This window comes from Cucurbita moschata, unplaced genomic scaffold (genome assembly GCF_002738365.1).
Source record: "Cucurbita moschata cultivar Rifu unplaced genomic scaffold, Cmos_1.0 Cmo_Scf00004, whole genome shotgun sequence".
NCBI lineage: Eukaryota > Viridiplantae > Streptophyta > Magnoliopsida > Cucurbitales > Cucurbitaceae > Cucurbita > Cucurbita moschata.
This window is the reverse complement of record NW_019268520.1, coordinates 4428689-4449630: the sequence shown is the minus strand read 5'-3', so window position 1 is coordinate 4449630 and position 20942 is coordinate 4428689. Positions and strand designations below refer to the sequence as shown.

Below are 20942 nucleotides of genomic sequence, written 5' to 3'. Positions count from 1 at the left end.
TTTTTTTTTTTTTTTTTTTTTTTTTTTTTTTTTTTTTTTTTGTGGTCTTATGGAATATTTGGCTTGACAGAAATAGGATGGGCTTTTAGCAATTTGGAGGTATTGGGAAGAGATTTGAGCCTTGGCTAGGTTCAATTCCCCTCTTTGGATCTAGTAATTGAATTGGAGCCCTTTGTTGTAAATTTATAGTTTGTTTGTCTTTAGTTTCTTGGCTCTTTTATTTTGGGTATTCTGTTTCTACATGCACAAAGAACTAGTTTTTTACTTACTTTTTCTTTCTTGCAAACTAGTTGATTAGGAGAAACTAACACATTTGGTTTCTATATCTTCAGATTGTTTATACATCTGTTTGTTTGGCTGATATACCAAGCGAGCCTTCGGATTTCTTTCCACTTTTTGTTAATTATCAAGAACGTTTTTCTGCAGCAGGTCGGACTAGGTCTGCATTGCACTCCTTCCTACTTGTTTTCTGTAGTTATTTTTTTCTTCTAGTTTGATGCATAACCTTGTTTATACCTTTGGCGCAGCGGAGGATTCTTCAAACGCGAAGGAAGAGCAAGAGATCACGAGGTAGTCTGTTTGCTAAATTTATTTTCTTTTTCCATTTTCAAAAGAAACATTGTTTTAAATATTTTCATAATATTCTAGTTTAAGTTTTCTTGTGACAAGTTTGGCAATGTAGGTTAATCATGGGCTACATTTTGAGCTATTCTCATCATGATAAGATGCAAAATATAAGAAGCACATATTTTTGGCAAAAGGAGGCATAGTTATACATTTGTAAACATTGCACGTAAATTTATTCTGAAATAAACCCTTCAAATATTTGTGTTTGATGCATCAACTTCTACCGTGAATTAGTTTTCCCAAACTAGGTAATTGGGGGTACAATTGTCGAACCCAAAGGCTTAACAAGAAGCTTTGGCACTTCACTTCACCAATTCTATTGCCTATAATTACGTTGGAGACCTTGCCTTTTAGCATGCATCTTGTCTTCAATATAGAATGCTTTTATGTTCCATTTTCTGCTTTTAGGTTAAGAACCATCAAAGCACACAACTGGTTTCATTCTCTGTCAATATTCTGATAATGAGTTTTCTTCCTTCAGAGCGATATTTGTTTTTGTAATTCATTTGGTAAATCATAAATGCGCAACTTTCTTTCCCATTGTTGGCTGAACCATTTTATTGTTTTTTTGCTTGGATTACTAAAATCAACCACTATACTTTAGCCTAATAATGCCTTAGACTTGACTCGCATTTCCCCTCTTGAAGTTGAAGAAGCCGAAATTCATATTCATCTTCTACGCTCCATCAATTTGCTTTTCTCCCGAATCGATTGTTTTCGACTCAAGTTTGATTGACTTAATTGATTCTTAGCTTGATTTCAATGTTTTGATTTATTAACCTTCTTCTTAGTTGTTTTCAACCCATTGCCATGTAGATTCTTTCGTTTATTTCTCCCGGGGGAATGATCAAGTCTTGTATTTGTTTGTTCAGTCCATGGATATATTCTGCCACCTGCTGTTATTATTCCCCCTCCAAATTATTTTTGCATTTAATTGATAACTTCTTTATATAGGTTTTCCTTCGATCTCGATCCTTGGCAAAAATCTTGGTAGCTTAGGTATAATTTTTGCATGATTTATTGAACAGAATCTGTTCTTTAATAGAGAGGTAGTTCCTTGAGACTTCCTTCTGAGCTCTCTGATAGGCATTTTGGTAACCATGAGTCTCTTCAATATGTAGTTACCGGGGTGGCCCTTGCAACCCTTTTTCTCTGTGGCTTCTTAAATTGCATATTTCATTTGATAAATTGCTCTGTTTGTCATGATTTTTTTTTTTTTTATTTTCTTCTCGTCCTTCTGTTATATTATTTATTTATTATTATTATTTTTCTTTCAGGTTCTCATTTGTAGATTGATTGATAGGCCCTTGCGTCCAACTATGCCCAAAGGTTTTTACCATGAAACCCAGATATTATCTTGGGTATGAGTTAATAATCCTATCAATTTTCATTCGTTTATTTATTTATTTTTGTATGAAACCCGAACCTTAATGAAAAAACAAATGAAAAAAATACACGGACATACAAAAATGGAGGAGCCCACAAAAAGGGGCTCCAGTAAAGTAAAATGAGACCTAATGAGTAATTACAGACATTGAGGCTCAAAGAGAAACAAAGAATCTAAGAAGTGACCAAAGTAGATTTTCATTTCTTTACATCTAAGACATGCAAAATGATTGTAGCCTTATGGAGGGTACAATCACATTCAATTAAAGCTTTCTACCCAATTGACAACCATGTATGGGAGCAACTAATTGACATATTATAACAGATGCGACTTTTATATACATATCTTGAGTGGTCGAGTTAGCTTGCGTGTAGACCTGACTCGACTGCATTAGTTGACAACTATTGCTATCTAAATACACCATTTAATAACTAAATTGTGTAACATTTGGGTATAAAGGAACAGGTGGATGGTGTAGGGTTCTTCAGAGATGTTTGGAGTTAAATGCACATAATTTTTTTTTTTAAGATACGAAATTGTCATTAATTAAGGAAAAGAAGTAAAAATGCTTGAAGGATACAAGCTCTCAAAGACTGAAAAGGAAAAGAGAAGAAAAATTAGATTGTAGAACATAACAAATTAGGAAGAGTGGATGAAGCCTTCCAATTTGAAAAAATAACGCTTGAAGATTAAATGAGATTGTGAAGCCTTGAGTCTAGCTAAAACAAATCATTCAAACCAAACCCTCCAAGTGCCTCGGGCAGGGGAACTACTTGGCTACTTCCTTTTTAATTGCAGATGTGTTTAGCTTGCTGTTGGACAAAAGCACTGAATCCTCTGAGATTTTTATTGTGTACTTTATTAATTTGTTGGTTTTTATTCTTGGCTCCTTTTTCGGGATTTTTGTTTTCTTTTTTTGCTGCTCTGGAGTATTCTTTTCTTTCTTCTCCCTGAAAGTTAGATTTTTAATTTAAAAATAATGTTCAAACCATGATCCTGGAGATTGTTTGGGATGATATAGATATCTCTTTAATCTATAGGCTTTATTATTTTCAAGTTCCATATTGGATCTTGGTGGTACTCATAAAACCTCTTCTTCGTGATAAAAATACTTTTCACATGGGGTGGGTGGAGAGGCCAATCTAAACTAGTGACGGGAGACAAGAAATTCTAATAGAGTTAATTTTAGCAACGTGAACTGACATTTGTTGATAATCAGTCCCATATGTTTGGGTAAAGCATTTCATTGCTACTTTGACATTTGTTGATAACAAGTAAAGCATTTGTTGATAATCAGTCCCATATTAATATTTCATTTTATGATAACTACTTATCTACATTTCATTATTTTCTTGATAAGTTTATTAGTTTGTACTCCATCTCAAAGCATTTAGCTTTCAATTTGGATCATGTAAAACATTTTGTATATTCCTTGGGATAAACAAATTAGTTGTCCTCGAAGGGAAAGCTTTATGGCTATTTAATCATCTCAAATATACGAGATAATCTGCATGAGATATTTAGTGCAATTTCTAGTACTTTTTCTCATAGTTATACATGCCAATTTGAGAACTTTTGTACAACTTCCGTGGCTTACTTTTGTAATATATTTATTTAATAAATCATCTCTCATCTAAAGAAGTGAAGCCTAAAAATAAGGTTGTACAAGAATCAAGTATTCGCTCCCTCAAAGGAATTTTCAATCTTGTAATTGAATTTTTGTAATTAATAGTTTCAATAGCTGATGTAGTTGTATATTTCAAAGTGTTTATCATATAGGGTTTTTCCTCATCGACAACAACGGTTGGTGTTTACATATTCTTATAGGTTTTGAGTTATGATGGTCTGCACACTCCTGATTGTTTGGCAATTACAGCAGCTGGAATAGCAGTGTAAGTCTGTTATCTTTTTGTTTTATCACTTCTACAGACATTTATGTTGCACATACATTTTCATTTCAGTCTTCCATTTTTTAAAATCGTTATGGTTCAAAATGTACAGTGCACTTTCAGAAGTTCCTAATTCAAAAGCAGTTGCTGGAGTTCGAATTGGTCTTGTTAACGACAAGTTTATTGTTAATCCAACTACTAAAGAGATGGAAGACTCTGAGCTTGATTTAGTACTTGCTGGCACTGATAGTGCAATATTGATGATAGAGGCAAGTCCACTTTTTTCAGCTTTCCTAAAGGGTGATTTTTGTGTTCCTACTCTTTGTGCTCCATAAATCCTTCAGTACAATTTACGTTTCATTTGGGATATATTTAGAAATAAATATTATGCTCGCATGTTCTTCATGTTTTATTATTATTTTTTTCAATATGATATAATTCATCCAGGAAAATTTCAAAAAAAGGGAAATAAGCTCCACTCGGTGCTGAAGGACTTATAATTATTTCAGTTGACATTGATTAAATAGGAGTATGATGATAATAATCTCTAGAGAGGAGGCTAGGTTAAATGCTTCATAGTTGATTGGTGATTTGACATGGTATCAAAGGAGGAGGTTTGGTGTTCAAACCCCCTGGAATATCATTTCCTCCTCCATTAATATTGATTTCCATTTTTTGGACCTTCCACAAATTTACAAGCCCACAAGTGAGGGGGAGTGTTAAAATATTGATATAATCTACAAATTTGTGTCTTCATTGTGCATAGAGTAACAAATTTTATTAAAATATCCATGCAGGGCTATGGTAATTTTCTACCTGAAGAGATGTTGCTCCAAGCTGTAGAAATTGGGCAGGTTGTTTACTTACTTTAAGTATGTAGCCTATTACTGATGCATTTTAAGATAGTTTATCTAGGTACCCAGAATAACAATACAAAACTCTTTCTTGATATCAGAATGCTGTAATAGCAATTTGCAAGGAGGTGGATGCGTTAGTAAGGGAGCGAGGGAAACCAAAAATGCTCGATGCCATTAAGCTTCCTCCTCCTCAGCTCTATGAACATGTTGAAGTATGTATTTTGTTTCCCTCTCTCACTGAATAAGGTTGTGGCAATCTTCTTTACCTTCCTAAAAAATTATGTTCATTGTGTACACTGCATATGGGTTTGAGAGTGTGATCCTACTGCTAATAACTTGGTGTTTTTACAGAACTTTCATGTTAATGATAATTTCCGTGTCTGTAATTTTCTTATAAAAAAAACACATGATGGTAATGTTAATACACATTAGTTTGCTCCTAGTATTGAAGCTTCAAAGTCTCAAGCCCTTAGAAGCTGTGTGTAAGATCCCACATTGGTTAGGGAGGAGAACGAAACATTCGTTATAACGGTGTGGAAACCTCTTCCTAGCAGTGGCGTTTTAAAAATCTTGAAGGGAAGCCCGGAAGGGAAAGCCCAAAGAGGACAATATCTGCTAGTGGTGAACTTGAACTCTTCCACCGTGAATTCTAATTTATTATGATTTAAAATGGAAGACATTCCCTTGATCATTCACGTCCGTTTCTTTTGTAAAATTCCCTTTACTTATATGCTTGGATGATTGCTAAAATAATATATATTTTTTTTTGTAGGAAATTGCCGGTAAAGAGTTAGAAAAAGTCCTGCAAATTAAAAGCAAAATTCCCCGTAGAAAGGCTCTCTTATCATTAGAAGAAAAGGTTATTTCCATATTGACAGAAGAAGGTTACGTCAGTTTAGATACCACTTCAGAAGTTCTCGAACCTATACCTGATTTGGTGGAGGATGAAGATGAGGATGATGAAGTGGTGGTGGATGGTGAAGTTGATGAAGGTGATGTCCATATTAAACCAACTACACGCCGGCCTATCTTAACAGTAATGCTCAGCTCCTTTACCTTAGTTATAATCGTTTTTTATATAATATTTTGTGATCTCTTCTAGTTTTCTCCTGTTCCACCGATATGGATATCATAGATAGCTATATAAAAACCATCATTGCCCCATTAATATTTCTAATCCTATACATCTTACATAGATGTTGCTTGATGTTCTGTTTCATACCGCCTCATTTTGTTATTTGATAATATATCTTTGGTTAAATTACGTGTTTAGTCCCTTAACTTTTGTGATCATGTCTAATTATTTCGAAAGTTTAAAACGATTCTAGTTAGTTTGTGAACTTTTAATTTTGTATCAAGTAGATCGACCATGGAATAAACCTCTTAAAAAAAATCCTATTTCAACAAAAATCTAGTCCTAGTATCTTCTTTCTATTTCATTAATTTTGTACAAAACCTTTGATTGTAATCTATTGAAATGAACTTGAGAAAAAATTAACAATAACATAATAACAATGATAGTTATTATTTTTATTATTATGGATCTTTATTAAGAAAACGTCTTCATTTGGTTGCCCTGTTTCGGATGAATTATCTTTTGTTATTTGCATTCTTTCGTCTTCTGATTTTATATATTTTATAGTTTTATTTAACACCGTATCGTTCTGTTTCTTATAGCTCTTTTCCGTGGTAGACGTAAAGTTAGTATTTAAAGAAGTGACATCCAATTTTCTCAGGAGACGCATTGTGGAGGTACAATTGCTCTATATTCTATGTTTTACATTTTTAATAGAAATTATACTGGAAAATGTAAATTATCCATTAAAAATTCTTTGTATATATAGGGGAAAATAATGGGAAATTTTGCTGGGATGGGGATTGAAATAGTTGGCAGGAACAGGGATGGGAAAGGCTTCCCCATCTCTGCCCTGCCTCATGAACAGATCTAGATGGAATAGGTTCAATACATGGTGACCACTTCCCTAGGCTTTAATGTCCTACAAATTTCTTAGTATCAAATGTTGTAGAGTCAGACAATCATCCTATGAGAATTTTATGAAAATTTTGTAATTACGTACAGGCTAACCCAAGGATTTGATATCTTACAAGTTTTTTTTTAATACCAAATGTAGTAGAGGCAAACAGTTGTCCTATGAGAATTTTGTAAATATGTACAAGCTAACCCAAACACTCGCGTATATTAGAAAAAGAAAAAAAAAAAACTATTCTCATGGAAATGTTTTCATATACTCTCTGCTTGTTACTGCTATAGGGTGGAATAAGAAGTGATGGGAGGACACCAGTTGAGATACGTCCAATTAACTCAAGATGTGGGTTACTTCCTCGGGCACATGGCAGCACACTTTTCACTCGTGGTGAAACTCAGGTTGTGGCAATCATTAGTGCATGTGTGTGTGTTACCTTACCTATTTTTATACTATACTATGCTTGTTTAGTACCGGCTTGTCGTGAATGTACAGACCTGTTTGTCACTAATACAAATCAATCAAAGGTCGTTTTTGTAACCTCTTTGGATTTGCTTCCTCTTTTTCATATCTAGAAAAGAAGAGTGGCACGAGAGTCCATTCCAAAAGACCGGTCTTTTTTGGTCTTTTAGTTGGACAATCTTATAGTTCCTTTTGGTTTGGTCTTTCCATCTTAAATTAGTGAAACTAAGGAAATTCATAAGTCCCGGTCCTACCGCAAATAAAACAAGGGAGTGGAAAGATGTTAAACGCAAGTAATTCTTGCTCCCGCCCCTTGGTATGCATCAAATTTTCAATATTTATGTGCTCTTTTGTTTTCAGTCACTTGCAGTGGTTACGCTCGGGGATAAGCAAATGGCACAAAGAGTGGACAACCTTGTTGATGCAGATGAGTTGAAAAGGTTCTACCTTCAGGTTGCTTAAAATCTTTTTCTTCTTCTTCTTCTTCTTTTGTATTTTGTAGGTTGTTATGTATCAAGTTTTCAATCTATTCAATGGTAGCTATGTAGACTTCTACATTTATAAAACTTTCACTGCTTTCCCCCCCCCCTTTTTTTTTCTTGTGGTGGTGGGGGGAGGGGATAAAAAAGGATCAATGACGTTCACTGCTTTAAGCGTCAAAAGTATTTCTTTTTCTTGTTCCAATTTATCAAATCAGGTGTGACGAATTGCCTGATGGTATTTGCTTTTAAATACCTCATTAAGATGGTGTTGAGTTCTGATAATGTAAGGTGATTGTTACTAATAACTCATATCCATATTCAGTACTCTTTTCCCCCATCATGTGTCGGAGAGGTTGGGCGTATTGGTGCACCTAGTCGAAGGGAAATTGGTCACGGTACGCTTGCAGAGAGAGCACTTGAACCATCTTTACCTGCTGAAGATGATTTTCCTTACACCATACGTGTTGAGAGTACAATCACTGAAAGCAATGGCTCCTCAAGGTTAGTTGGTTTGAGTGTTTTTATGCTTCCAAAACATATAAACTGTGCTATCTTTGTTCATTTTATTGTCTATAATTTTGAGAACTCATTTAAAAATCTATTCATTTTCTAATCTTTGCTAGTTTTTTCATGTTAGCATGGCATCCGTTTGTGGGGGTTCATTGGCTCTGCAGGATGCTGGAGTTCCAATTAAGTGTCCAATTGCTGGAATAGCAATGGGTTTGGTTAATGATACAAAGGAATTTGGGGGAGATGGAACTCCACTTATTCTATCTGACATAACAGGATCCGAGGATGCTTCTGGAGATATGGATTTCAAGGTATTATTTTAAAGCTTTAGTTGATTTTTGACTCAAAACAAGATTTCCATATCTATAAAAATGTTACAACCAGGGCTACTAACTCCAAAAATTATGCATAAAATTGGTGTTTTACAGGTAGCTGGTAATGAAACGGGCATAACAGCATTTCAGATGGATATAAAGGTACGCTATTCTTAGATTGTATCCCAGTTTCTTACTGATTTGGCAATTATTGTGTCATTTGCTATAATATTTTCATTTGATATGCTTCAAAAGTCCTTGTGAAGATAAGAATCTGTGTTGATTTGATAGGTGGGAGGCATTACTATACCCATTATGAGAGAGGCGCTCCTGCAAGCAAAGGATGGCCGTAAGCATATTCTTGGTTAGTAATTTTCTTTCCATTTGATCGTATATTTTCTCAACAGGCTCCCTTCCTAATATCATGATCTTCACTAACTATACCAAAAGGTCCTCTTCCTTAATCATTTAAGGGACAAATTGCCTTAAGTCATATGCAGCCAGTCTCTTTAGTTACCTTCCTTGGATTTAACCTCCTTTCATCAATGGAATTATTCTCCTCTCCTTCAGTTACTTCAATCCCTCCTACTATCTTACTGCCAACCCCACCAGATATATCAATGCACTCTCATTAGATTGGACCAAGCCACCCTCAAATCTATTTTTGTAACCGCTCAAGTTCACCACTAGCAGATATTGTCCTCTTTGGGCTTCCCCTCAAGGTTTTTAAAACGTGTTTGCTAGGGAGAGGTTTCCACCCCCCTTATAAAGAATGCTTTGTTCTCCTCCCCAACCGATGTGGGATCTCACAATCCACCCCCCTTCAGGGCCCAGCGTCCTCGTTGGCACCCGTTCCCTTCTCCAATCGATGTAGGACCCCCCAATCCACCCCCGTCGAGCCTAGAGTCCTTGCTGGCACACTGCCTCGTGTCCACCCCCTTCAGGACTCAGCCTCCTCGCTGGCATATCGCCCGGTGTCTGGCTCTGACACCATTTGTAACAGCCCAAGTTCACCGCTAGCAGATATTGTCCTCTTTAGGCTTTCCCTTTCGGGCTTCCCTTCAAGGTTTTTAAAAAGCGTCTGCTAGGGAGAGGTTTCCACCCCCTTATAAAAAAAATACTTTGTTCTCTTCCCCAACCGATGTGGGATCTCACAATTTTCTTGCTGTTTCCACTTTTCTTCGTCCGCTTCACTATTTTCTAACCATTTAGCTTGGTCCAATCAAATGAGAGTGCCGGTTAGATTGTATTGATCAACAAAGGTGGTGGACATGAATTGGATAGTCTCAACAGTATCTAATGTATTTTAATTGTCTGACCTTCTAATCACCAATTTATGGTGATCGATAACATTGGTAAGTTGGTAAAGTTCTATGATTTTCTTGAAGTGTGATATATCTAATGTATGTTTTCAATTGACAGCTGAAATGTTGAAGTCTTCTCCTCCTCCTTCGAAAAGGCTTTCACAGTATGCTCCATTGATTCATATCATGAAGGTTTGTCCACTGCCCATATCAAATTGTTGAATTTCCTTCACATCTTTGATGTAATTGATTGTGTATTATGTGATAATAATAGAAGTATAAGAAGAAATACAATACTCTTATAATGATAATAAAATTTGAAATTAACTGCTTCTCTCATTTCTGATTCTTTGATAGGTTCTACCTGAAAAAATAAACCTAATCATTGGTTCTGGCGGAAAAAAGGTGAAGAGCATAATAGAGGAAACACGAGTCGAGGCTATTGACACTCAAGACGATGGGACAGTATGTTCAGAGAAATTTCATTTGTTAGCTAACTTAGCCGGCTATGACTCTTTTGACTGCAATTTTGATATCTTTTGCTTTTGTAGGTTAAAATTACTGCAAATGATTTGTCAAGCTTGGAAAAATGCAAAGCTATTATTAGCAATCTGACAATGGTTCCAACTATTGGTGATATCTATAGGTAATTACTGTTCTAAATAATTCTTTACACTTGTCCTTTCAAGGAAGCTGCATAAGTAAGGACTTCTAGTTGGGACACATTACTATTTTTGGTGTAGTCTAAACATCGAAGGAGAGAATTCTCTAAGACGGGTTCGAATAATAATGTAATCGTTTTGGACTTGAGAACTTAATGGAAAAATTTATAAAGACAATTGGAAATCGTATGTTACCTTGGAACAGTGTTTCTGCAAATCTCCTGCTTTACGAAGTTCTTGTATACAGAGCTTCATCCTGATTAATATATCAATTGCTGCTGTGTCCTCTGTACTTAACATTTGCTAGTTTCTTCAAACAAAACTATTGGAGTATGACCTCGGATTTTTTCGTTCTTTTTCCTTCCAGGAACTGTGAGATCAAGACAATTGCTGCTTATGGTGTTTTTGTTGAGATAGCACCTGGACGAGAGGTATCGTTGACGCCTTATTTCCCATTTCCTTTCATGTTATGAAAACTAGATGGTTCCTTTACTTGTGTCTCTTGTAAGTTTTCATACAGGGACTTTGCCATATTAGTGAGCTGAGCTCAGATTGGTTGGCAAAGGCAGAAGATGTAAGCACATTTTTTCTTCGGTTCGACCCTTTTGTCAATGTTTTCTGTCAAAAGTTCTATACTCTAAAGATAAAAAGCTTTCTGTGGCAGGTTGTTAAAGTTGGAGACAAAATCGATGTCAAAGTCATTGAGGTTAGATTCTATGCCCTTGCCATTGTTCTGAGATTGTATGAATTGATTGTTTGCAAGTTAGAACTTTTGTAGGCTTCACCCACTAGTTTTAATTTCTTCAAAGAAAGTTTTGCTGATGGGACAGTATTGTACCTATTTGGTGTTAGAGTATTTCTGTTAGAGTTTTTCTATTGCTCGGTCATGTCATATAGGTCCGAGTCGGACATCCAATTGCTTCGATTTGAATTATCCGGAGGATGCCTTGCTATTATATAAAAAAAATGGACATTCAAATCTATTTCTCGATTCAATAGAAGCCCAAAGAGATGAATAGGGTCCTAAATAACGAGAGATATGTAAAAAACAGGTCCGTACACCTATTCCTAATCCTAAATGGAATGTAAGAGCGTAGGGATCCATATGTAAACATGGTATCTATTTAAATACACCCGGATGACCCCTTCTCATAATTAAAATGTATATAACCTAGCCCTATTCCAATCGATATGGAATGAACTTATAATCATGGAATTGACTCGATCATCAGATTATAGATTATAAGTTCACAATGATACAGGTAAATGAAAAGGGTCAGCTCCGCCTTAGCCGTCGAGCATTGCTTCCAGAGGCTGACCAGGATTCCAGTTCAAAGGATAACACAGGCAACCCCTCCAGAAACAAGGCTGCAATGCAGAAGGGCTCTGATAAAAGTACCTCTAAGATAGCTGGTAAGGAGAACATGGAACAGAGTAATGTGCAGAAAGGTGTTGTTGCAGCAAGTGGTAGTTCATCGGAGGACGCTGCAAAACTGCAGAAGAAGTTCATACGGAAAGAAGCGACTGCAACGAAAGACAGACCTATAAACAAAGAGAAGACAAAAAGCACAAGCAGTTGAGTTGTTAGTAGTATCTCCAACACCTAACTTTGTGAATGAAAAGGATGAATTCAGATTGGTATATTAATGGTGTTGTGCACAAAACTGTATGTTAGTGTTCATTCTGCAGCAAGAGGATTGGTGGTACAAGTGCCTCACAACTTGAAAATTACCAAGGTGAATCCGCTTGTCCTTCCGAATATGTTTTTTCCTTGCTACATCTGCTACCAAGTTCTTAGCTGTGCTATTGTAAATCTTAAATATGGTCGACAACTTCGTAGTGTAATTCTTGTCGGTTCTCGAACTTATTTGGCTGTTTGGAAATTCTAACAGGACAACAAAAATTGTGGTTTTCCCCCATTGAATCCTTGATACTAATGTCCAGAAATGGAGCAGTAGCAGGAGAAAAACAAGGAGCAAGACACTGGTAAGCTGCTGCAGAGTAGAAAGAAGATGGTCTCAGAACTCCTACTTTTTGGTCGGAACTGCAGGGAATATATTTGTTCATACGAAGACTACTTTCATGTACTTTGATGTACGTTACGTTCCAAAAGGAGCCTTTGTGGTTTCTGAAGTTTGAAAATGGTATTCAATGATCTCTAAATCCTTGATGATGTGTAAATTTTGGTAATTGGATTGTTGAGATGGCTATTTTTTCTTCTCTCGCTTCCTCCACGGCCATACTGTCGTCGTTGTTTACCATTGTGCTTGTCGTTTGTCGCCACGTCGCTTTCTGTTGTCGTTTGCCACTCCCAATCACTGTGGCTCCTCGTTGTCCTGTTGTGCCTCAGATCAAGGGAACAAAGGGTCGTTCCTCTGATATACTCTAGATTTTGAGAACGTATAATCGAGAATAGTAAATTCGAAATATAGTTATTTTCTAAAATTCTAAGGACTAAATATACATTTTAAAAGTTCTAACATATGCCATGTTCTACTAATAAATTTATTCAATCCAATCAACTCAGAGTATCAATATCATTGCGGTTATCCATTGAGCTATGTTCGAGACAACAAGAGTTACTAGTATCACTATCAGTACTACTATCTATCCATTGAGCTATGCTCGGGAAGCCAAAAGTTTCTAATATCACTATTAGTGCTGCTAGAGCTATGTTCGGGATGGCAAAAGTTACTAGGTATAACTAATTATCTAAAATGAAGTATAATACGAGGAGAAATGAACACAAACTACTCTCAATTCCTTTCCTTCCCGTTCTCATTCTATTCTCACTCATAAAACTATGTATTTTCTGAAGGCAAAGTTCCCAAACAGCAAGAACTACCACAGAAGCATTTCAAACCATCATGCTTTACTCTGATATCACCATAACTAAATGTAAGCTCTTCATCTTTTGATATGCTTCGTGAAGCGTAGAAACAAAGGCGAGGCAACATAACGCCTGTGCTTCTCACCAGTCTCGTTACTAGATTACCTCCGTCACAAGAGTGATTTGCGAATCGCCCGACATTCCCAATCCAGGTCGCATCGATGTTTGTTCGCAAACAAGCATTTCCAGATGGAAGGTGCTCCCTCACTACGAGAAGAGATGAAGTGAAACATCCACCTTTAGCACGAGCATCATATATTTTCTGCCGCCTTCTTGCCTCTCCGGTGGTCAAAAGTTCACCTTTTGGATGCAAAGATTATTCGTATCAAGTTTAGAGACCTTCAATGCATTATAGAACATTATTCAATCACATGGTGTGTACTCTAAAAACCTTAAACACAGTATATCTCTTACCCTTCATGTAAACAAGTACTTATTTACATGAACCAAAAATCTGATCAACAATCACCACCTACATATTCTTCCCAGAAAGCAAATAGTTTTCATCTATTTAACTGCTCTCGAGTAATTATCCTCATAAACAAATCGATCGAGAAGGAATCCAATCGACTCCTATAGATGCAATTTTGTGGACTAATATGAACTACTACTCATTTTGCAGACTTTCACGCTCCACGAAACTGTAAAACATTCTTTCAAACTCAATAGAGTTCACAAACTTTCAATATACTAACTAAGTTTGATGAAATTAACTTATTCTATGTACATACGAGGTAAATCAGTAGTTTTCTTAAACATTAGTTCAAGATTCAAACAATGAGACCCCTAATTCTTCAATTAACTTGAGAGATATTTTGTTTAGTTCATAGTTAGACCAAGAACACTGGTTCACTGAAAAAACAATGGAACATAAGAAATATATACATATATTTTGGGACTTGACTAAAATATAATCTTATAAGTTGAAACTCACTTCTTCAATATATGCAAATTGAAAAGTAGATGAGCAGTTCCTTAAGCATTAATTCAGGACTTCAACTAAGAATACGCGTATTTTCATGGCGACTGATTACCGAGGGGATTCAAGGACTGTATGCAATCTTTAACTCTAATGTTCATAATAAATTCAGCCCCTCAAACAAATTAAGGCAGAAAGGGAAGAACAACTATGCAAAATCGTAACAAATTCCACAAAATGAACATCAAAATGTACCTGCATACTCACAAATGAACGTCCCTTTGTTAATCAACTCGTCCGCATACAAACCCCATCCTTTCTTCTCATCTCTCGAAATTTTCAATCGAACAGAAATTCCTCTCTGAGTCAACCGATTTTCACACTCCAGCCCACAAGAACATCGTGGTCCGCACTCGCTAGCAACATCCTCCAACCCATCCAAACTCGAACAGGGGCATTGAAACTCAAAATCCCCGCAATTTTCGCAATCGCATCCGGATACTTCGCCGCCCAAATTCATCGATTCGCTCCCGACATGACTCGACTGGGAATCAGAAATTGAACCCCAGCATTGGCGTTCGATACGATGATCAGGGATAATGCTCGTGGGGGTGTAGATGAAGAAGGCGTAAGGGCAATCGTTGATTGGAGGGTGGAATGGGATGGGGATGTTCTCGATTGATCTAGAAGCGTCGAGAATCCGGCGAAGAGTGATGGATTTGGAAGTGGCATTGAGGAACTTGCAGCAGAGAGAAATGCTCGCAAGCTCAAGGGAGGTCAGCCATGGAAGGACGAGGTGAGCGCAATGAAGGAGACCACTCATACAATGTCCTTCTTCTTCGGCCTCACTGGTTTTCAAGCATTTTTCTGATCCGGCTTGCGGCATTTGGTGATCGAACTCCCGCTCTATCGGACACCATCACCCTTTATACATGCTTATAAATTATTTATTAAAAAATGCTAAATAAATAAAAATGCTAAGCCACATCCCCTTTCCTAAATTAACAATAATTTAGAAAAATACAACCGAGCATTTGATTTTTGTTGAAAGTTATGATTTTAAAGACATTAATTCATTATTTTAACAAGAAAATAGTACATTAATCTTCGATATTTTAAGCCAATAATTCCCGCTCTAATTACTGCAAAAATAAATGAAAATTTTCACAGTGATGTAGATTTAAATAGGTGGAAATAAGGAACCTACCCGATATAAAATTACTCGTGAATGTAAATTAATAGAAGGTGAGGACAGAGAAGATACCATATATAAAATTACTCGTAAATGTACATTACTTTTCGTTACTCTCAACGAGGAATTTTTGCATTAATATCTGCAAAAATAAATAAAAAAATTATGTAGCGATGTAGATTTAAATAAAAGGTGGGGACGGAAAACATACCATATATAAAATTACTGTGAATGTACACTAATTTCCGTTACTCTCAGCGAAAAATCTTTGCATAAATTTCTGTAAAAATAAATGAAAAAATTTGTAGGGATGTAAATTTAAATTGGAGGCGGGGACAGGTAACATACCATACATAAAATTACTCGTGAATGAACATTAATTTCCGTTACTCTCAACGAAAAATCTTTGCATTAATTTGTACAAAAAAAAAAAAAAAAATTATAGCGAAGTAGCTTTAAATAGGAGGTGAGGACGGGAAACATACCAAATATAAAATTACCATGAACATACATTAATTTTCATTACTCCTAGCAAAGAAATATATGCGTTAATTTTTACATAAATAAATAAAAAATTTCACAGATGTATATTTAGATAGGAGGTGGGGACCGCGATACAGAAGGCTTCTCCGTCCTTGTCCCATTTAGTCGACATCAGTTAAATAGTTATGGTTAAATTGGTAAATATATTGGTTTTTTTTTTTTATTTGTTGGAATTAAAATTTATTTAGAAAAAAAAAATTTAATGGAGGAAATGTGTAGTATTGAGCTACGCTCGAACCTGAAACCGAAAAATTAGTTTAATCCAATCTTCTTCCGACCAAAAATGGGTTTAAGCGGTTACGCACAGAGCCCCAGAGTGGACTTCAATTTTTATATTCAGGAGTAGCCGGGAAGGGTTTGCTCTCGATTCTCCTCACCATTCTTTCCGATCAATCGCCACCTTTCCTCCCCAGAATGAGGTATTTTCTGTTAATTTTGCTGTTTCTTCACATGTAACACTACTTGTATTTGATCATCTAGCTTTTATTGTGGCGTTTTTAGCTATTGATTTTGAGTATTCGCTCCTTTTAACTTCCTGCTTTGTCTTGTTTCTTCCCGCTAAATCACGCCAGTTTTGTTCTTCTTCTTATGTGAAATTTTTTATTTCTGTAACTGGATTCTTTTGTGGGGATGAATTGGTTTTGTTTACGTTTCTGGATCGATGCTTGTGGAAGATGTTGTCTGTGATCTGTTTGAATGAGTTTAAGGCTGGTAAATGTAGGTCATAATGGATAGAGTTGGGGTTTTGATCGCCTTGATAGATGAAGGCAGTTGTCAAGTCATGGCGATAATTTTTTTTCTCGTGTATGCAGTAGTCGTAATCCGGAGGTTCTATGGGCTCAGCGTTCGGATAAGGTTTATCTGACCGTTGCTTTACCTGATGCCAAAGATATTTCTGTTAAGTGTGAACCGCATGGGTTATTTAGCTTCTCTGCCAAGGGACTGCAAGGCGCATCTTTTGACTTCAGTTTGGAACTCTTTGGGTCCATAGTGCCTGAGGTGAGCTATTGTATAACTTTTGGTGCACTTTTTTCTTCTGTTTAGACCATGCTTAGAATGATCTTGATATGTCCATTACTGAACTTATATCATATCTAGTGGTTTCTTATTCTCTTATGTGTTAAGGACCACATGAGCGGAAGTTGGGACTTGGGAGTTGTTGACACTTAAAATGTTTGGGAAAATGGCATCAATGCTGTGATTGTTTTCGAAGATCTTTTGCTTATTAGCTTAGCTCGCAAAAAAAATTTAGGATCGTTACTGAAAATCAGAGGAAGGAGTGGAGAAAATTGTAAGAGAAGGAGAGTATTTTCTTATATTTCTCGGTGTATTGAAGGAACTAAAAAGCGGCAAGCAGCAAATAGCTATAGCTGCTAGCAAACCACCACACATGTAGCATACAGTCATTGATTTTGACATATAACAGCAAGAATAACAATCAGATTTAAAAATTAAACGAAACAAAGTAGATTTGAAACTTAATTAACACTCTTAATCTGATGGCTTAACATTTACTTTATATTTATCCAATATCCCTCTCTTTGCTTGATACAGGGCTGTAAAACTAAGGTTGGCTTGAGGAACATAATTTGCTCCGTCCAAAAAGAACAGAAAGGTTGGTGGAAACGGCTCTTGAAAACGGAAGAAAAACCTGCTCCATACTTGAAGGTTGACTGGAACAAATGGTGTGATGAGGATGAATCAGACTGTAAGTTCTTTCTTGTAACATAGATGTACTGTTGGTATATAAAATGCAAACACCCTAGGAATTGTAGAGGTAATATACAAAAAGGAGAGAACCTCTGTCGTAAAGGGAGTTACATTAACAACTTTTCAATTAACCAAAATGTCATCCGTGTATAGTTTGTGAAATGACAGAAGAAGTTGAACCCATGGATACCGTGTTTCTTTCTTGAAAGGATGGAACACCCAATATAGATAGGGATTTATCCATATTGAGTTTCTCCTTTTGCTATTCAACAATTTGAGTTTTCCAACCTGCACGTTTTTTTTAATATTGCCGACGTTTCTCTTCCTTATTTGTCACTACTTTCTTTCAAGTTTAACTACTTGAATTTCCCAACTTTCTGTAGCAGATACCCTGCGTTGAAAACTATTATAGGGACCCTGAAATAATTTTATGATGTTGGTTTATGATCAAAGTACAAGGATCAGTAGGATACTAGTGAGAATCTTAGCCATTGCTATATGGCACATTGATAATGACTTAAGATGTTGGTTTGGGTACGCGTTACTTAGGGAGAAAGATCGCCTTCCTGAAAAGCTCTAGTATATTTTTCCTCTTCTATATTACCATACAATTTCAGTCTTATTTTCTCCCAACCTTAGGATTGGGATCCTTATCAGATTTGGCTCTGCTTCTATTTACATAAATATGAAACTGTCATCCCATGCTATTCCATTACCATTTGGCTATATGCTATTTGTGAATTGTAACTTAGCACTTGCAGCTTCGAAATTCTTAGAAGTAGAACTTTAATCTTGCATTCCCTATTTGTAATATTTGTTCTAACAATATAATTTATTTTGCAGCCGCTTTAACTTCTGATGACGACCTTGCAGTAAGTTGATTCCATTTATTTCCTATATGCTCTAATTTAGTCAAAAGTTCAAGTTGTCTTATATAAGCTATGTAAATAATTTTCTATAGGATATGGGTCTAGATGATGGAAGCGGCGAGGATGGAGGAATGCTCTGTGAGTCCAATTTAATTTTTTACCATATGTTGTTTCTTATGAATCTTATGGTCCTTGGAATACCACTTGGGGGAAAAAAAACTTTTAAAATAAAATTACTCTTCTATATGCACCTTTGAAAAAATTAATAATTTGTTTCTTAATCTTAATAAATAAAAAGCACATTAAAGAGTACTAATGGGTACTAATGGTTTACCGCTTCTTATTGTCTCCTTGACAGATCTCCCCGACTTGAAAAAAGTAGGAGGAATCTAGCAACTACGTGAAGGGGAAGTTTGTATAGAAGTATCCTAGAACCATTAGATTGACCACTGAAAGTTGAATACTGTTTTTATTCCATGAATTTTGTATCAAGTCTTGACTAGTGCTTATGAAATTGTCTGAACTTGACATTCTTGATCTGCACTTACACATTTGTCTGCCCTCTCATTAGCTGATCTATTTAGATTTTGCAGTCTCATTGTTCGTCCATTTGTGTTTGCGTTCGCTTCATTAGCTGATCTGTTCAGATTTTGCAGTCTCATTATTCGTCCATTTGTGTTCGCATTCGTTTCATTAGCTGATCTATTCAGATTTTGCAGTCTCGTTATTCGTCCATTTGTGTTTGCGTTCGTTTCATTAGCTGATCTGTTCAGATTTTGCAGTCTCATTGTTCGTCCATTTGTGTTCACGTTCGTTTCATTTTGTCATATATACGCATGAGCTTTTACCTTACAACTAAAAATTATATCGTTATTTTCTGCTAGTTCATTAGTCCTCAACATTTGATAACAAAGTTGGTAGGAGTAATTTTTTGTGTATTTTTCTTCAGTTTCAAGTATGAGATGCTTTCAAGAACTTGTTCTGATCAGTTGATTTGGGGATGCAAGAAAGGGTTTATTTTGAAAATTAAACTCTTGTATTATAACAATGACTTCTGATGTTTGCCCACATTAGCGATGTATATATATATGTATAAGAAAATGTTGCCATATCAAGCAGAATAATGGAAATGCCTCCCCTGAAAAACTCAAGTCGTTCTAAAAGAAACTCTGCCATTAGATTGCATCACAGCCATCTGGTAGTTGATTGATTGTAACTTTTTAGTTGACTTAACTGCCATTAGATTGCATAGGTTGATTGTAACTTTTTAGTTGACTTAACTGCCATTAGATTGCATCACAACCTGATTGATTGTAACTTTTTAGTTCACTAATTATAAGTTTACATTGTTAGATGAACACAACTTTCTACAATAGCATGATATTGTCTACTTTGAGCATAAGCTCTCGTGACTTTGCTTTGGGCTTCCCCAAAAGGCCTTATATCAATGAAGATAGTATTATTTGATTATAAACTCATGATCATTCCCGATGTGGGACTTTCATCCAACATACATTACAAACAATGAGGATTCAAAGTTCTCGTGCCACCAATCCCTTCCCACTTGAGCTATACAAGGAAGTGTTAGTCTGTACCATCTTTGGATAAATGCGGACAAGTTCCAGCCACATACAAAGAAACTTTGGTGGCTAAATCACCTCAGTGGATCTTTCAATGAGAGCCTTTCAAGCGGACTGCTGCATCGCATAGAGGGTAGACACATATTAACACCCTGTGTGGATAAAATGGAAGGATGTGAATGCAGAGTTTGCTCCATGCTATCTTTTCAGGGATTCTGCATGGGATTTTATGGTGCAAGAGATCACTACCAGGTCGAAAAACGATAACAATATAATGAAACTAAATGAAACTTTCTAACAGTTCAAAGAGTAAAACTCAACTCAACCTGAAATGACTGAAAATTACAGTAACAAGCTTTATAATTCAATAGTTGAACCTTATACACCAGCATGAGATAATAAATTACATATCTATTTGTCTTATTTTATCTCTACTAAATTTCTAAATAGGGTAACATCCTCCTGCTCCATCATAAGTTCACCAAAAGTTGTTTTTAACTCATAAGGAGTTGGTGCCTTGCAGAGCGAAATCATTTTCATTAGTTTGTGGAGCATTTAGCTTCAGAGGAGCAAGAAGACTTTTAGTGGGGTCGGGATGTGTTGGGGAGTTTTGGACTATGGCTAGGTTCAACAACTATCCTTTGTTTATTTGCAAGTTGGTTCTTTCCCAGATAACTTCAAAAAAAAAAAAAAAAAAAAAAAAAAAAAAAAAAAAAAAAAAAAAAAAAAAAAAAAAAAAAAAAAAAAAAAAAAAAAAAAA

At 35.8% G+C, this 20942-nt stretch overlaps 4 protein-coding genes across 10 annotated transcripts in view; 2 read left to right on the top strand and 2 right to left on the bottom strand.

The window, feature by feature from the left end:
• Positions 1-12681, top strand: part of LOC111441489 (probable polyribonucleotide nucleotidyltransferase 1, chloroplastic) — a 14831-nt gene extending 2150 nt beyond the window's left edge. The window contains exons 3-25 of one of the 5 annotated variants that reach the window (XR_002710162.1): positions 333-439; positions 528-570; positions 1905-1988; positions 3842-3906; positions 4016-4172; positions 4701-4757; positions 4859-4972; positions 5533-5796; positions 6438-6512; positions 7033-7146; positions 7568-7660; positions 8012-8190; positions 8327-8510; positions 8628-8675; positions 8805-8877; positions 9936-10009; positions 10175-10282; positions 10369-10463; positions 10847-10910; positions 11000-11053; positions 11144-11185; positions 11742-12215; positions 12372-12681. Coding sequence is in view for 1 of the 5 variants with exons in the window: in XM_023078511.1 (XP_022934279.1) it covers positions 333-439; positions 528-570; positions 1905-1988; positions 3842-3906; positions 4016-4172; positions 4701-4757; positions 4859-4972; positions 5533-5796; positions 6438-6512; positions 7033-7146; positions 7568-7660; positions 8012-8190; positions 8327-8510; positions 8628-8675; positions 8805-8877; positions 9936-10009; positions 10175-10282; positions 10369-10463; positions 10847-10910; positions 11000-11053; positions 11144-11185; positions 11742-12059 (2412 nt within the window). In the remaining 4 variants the exon portion in view is untranslated. Of the gene's footprint in view, positions 1-332; positions 440-527; positions 571-1507; positions 1627-1677; positions 1722-1904; positions 1989-3841; positions 3907-4015; positions 4173-4700; positions 4758-4858; positions 4973-5532; positions 5797-6437; positions 6513-7032; positions 7147-7567; positions 7661-8011; positions 8191-8326; positions 8511-8627; positions 8676-8804; positions 8878-9935; positions 10010-10174; positions 10283-10368; positions 10464-10846; positions 10911-10999; positions 11054-11143; positions 11186-11741; positions 12217-12371 lie in introns of those variants that run through there. The other 4 variants (XM_023078511.1, XR_002710164.1, XR_002710163.1 and 1 more) reach the window with 4 other exon arrangements.
• Positions 12682-13008: 327 nt separating this feature from the next.
• LOC111441345 (histone-lysine N-methyltransferase SUVR3) lies at positions 13009-15191 on the bottom strand. 2 transcript variants are annotated; one of them, XM_023078293.1, is made up of 2 exons: positions 14544-15191; positions 13009-13669 (listed from the first exon to the last, which is right to left on the bottom strand). In XM_023078293.1, the coding sequence occupies exons 1-2, from the start codon at positions 15172-15174 to the stop codon at positions 13281-13283; spliced, it is 1020 nt and encodes a 339-aa protein (XP_022934061.1). In that variant the 5' UTR covers positions 15175-15191; the 3' UTR covers positions 13009-13280. The 2 variants fall into 2 exon arrangements, with proteins under 2 accessions (XP_022934061.1, XP_022934062.1); XM_023078294.1 differs by having other exon boundaries at positions 14556-15191.
• Positions 15192-16248: 1057 nt separating this feature from the next.
• On the top strand, positions 16249-19210 carry LOC111441403 (uncharacterized protein At3g03773). Its single transcript, XM_023078373.1, has 6 exons — positions 16249-16442; positions 16836-17022; positions 17578-17731; positions 18577-18605; positions 18695-18740; positions 18961-19210. The coding sequence occupies exons 1-6, from the start codon at positions 16438-16440 to the stop codon at positions 18993-18995; spliced, it is 456 nt and encodes a 151-aa protein (XP_022934141.1). The 5' UTR covers positions 16249-16437; the 3' UTR covers positions 18996-19210.
• Positions 19211-20046: 836 nt separating this feature from the next.
• The window catches only part of LOC111441562 (pentatricopeptide repeat-containing protein At2g41720), a 9356-nt gene continuing 8460 nt past the window's right edge, over positions 20047-20942 (bottom strand). The window contains exon 10 of one of the 2 annotated variants that reach the window (XM_023078605.1): positions 20047-20397. In XM_023078605.1, the coding sequence (XP_022934373.1) occupies positions 20381-20397 (17 nt within the window). In that variant the 3' untranslated portion in view covers positions 20047-20380. Of the gene's footprint in view, positions 20398-20438; positions 20699-20942 lie in introns of those variants that run through there. The other variant, XM_023078606.1, reaches the window with a different exon arrangement.

Excerpts from the sequence above, each read along its gene's own strand:
- LOC111441345 (XM_023078293.1), bottom strand. The coding sequence starts at position 15,174 with ATGCCGCAAGCCGGATCAGAAAAATGCTTGAAAACCAGTGAGGCCGAA. Across the intron at positions 13,670-14,543 it reads GTTCATTTGTGAGTATGCAG|GTGAACTTTTGACCACCGGA; the intron begins GTACATTTTGAT and ends TGCATCCAAAAG.
- LOC111441403 (XM_023078373.1), top strand. Across the intron at positions 17,023-17,577 it reads TTGGGTCCATAGTGCCTGAG|GGCTGTAAAACTAAGGTTGG; the intron begins GTGAGCTATTGT and ends TGCTTGATACAG. Across the intron at positions 17,732-18,576 it reads TGATGAGGATGAATCAGACT|CCGCTTTAACTTCTGATGAC; the intron begins GTAAGTTCTTTC and ends TTTATTTTGCAG.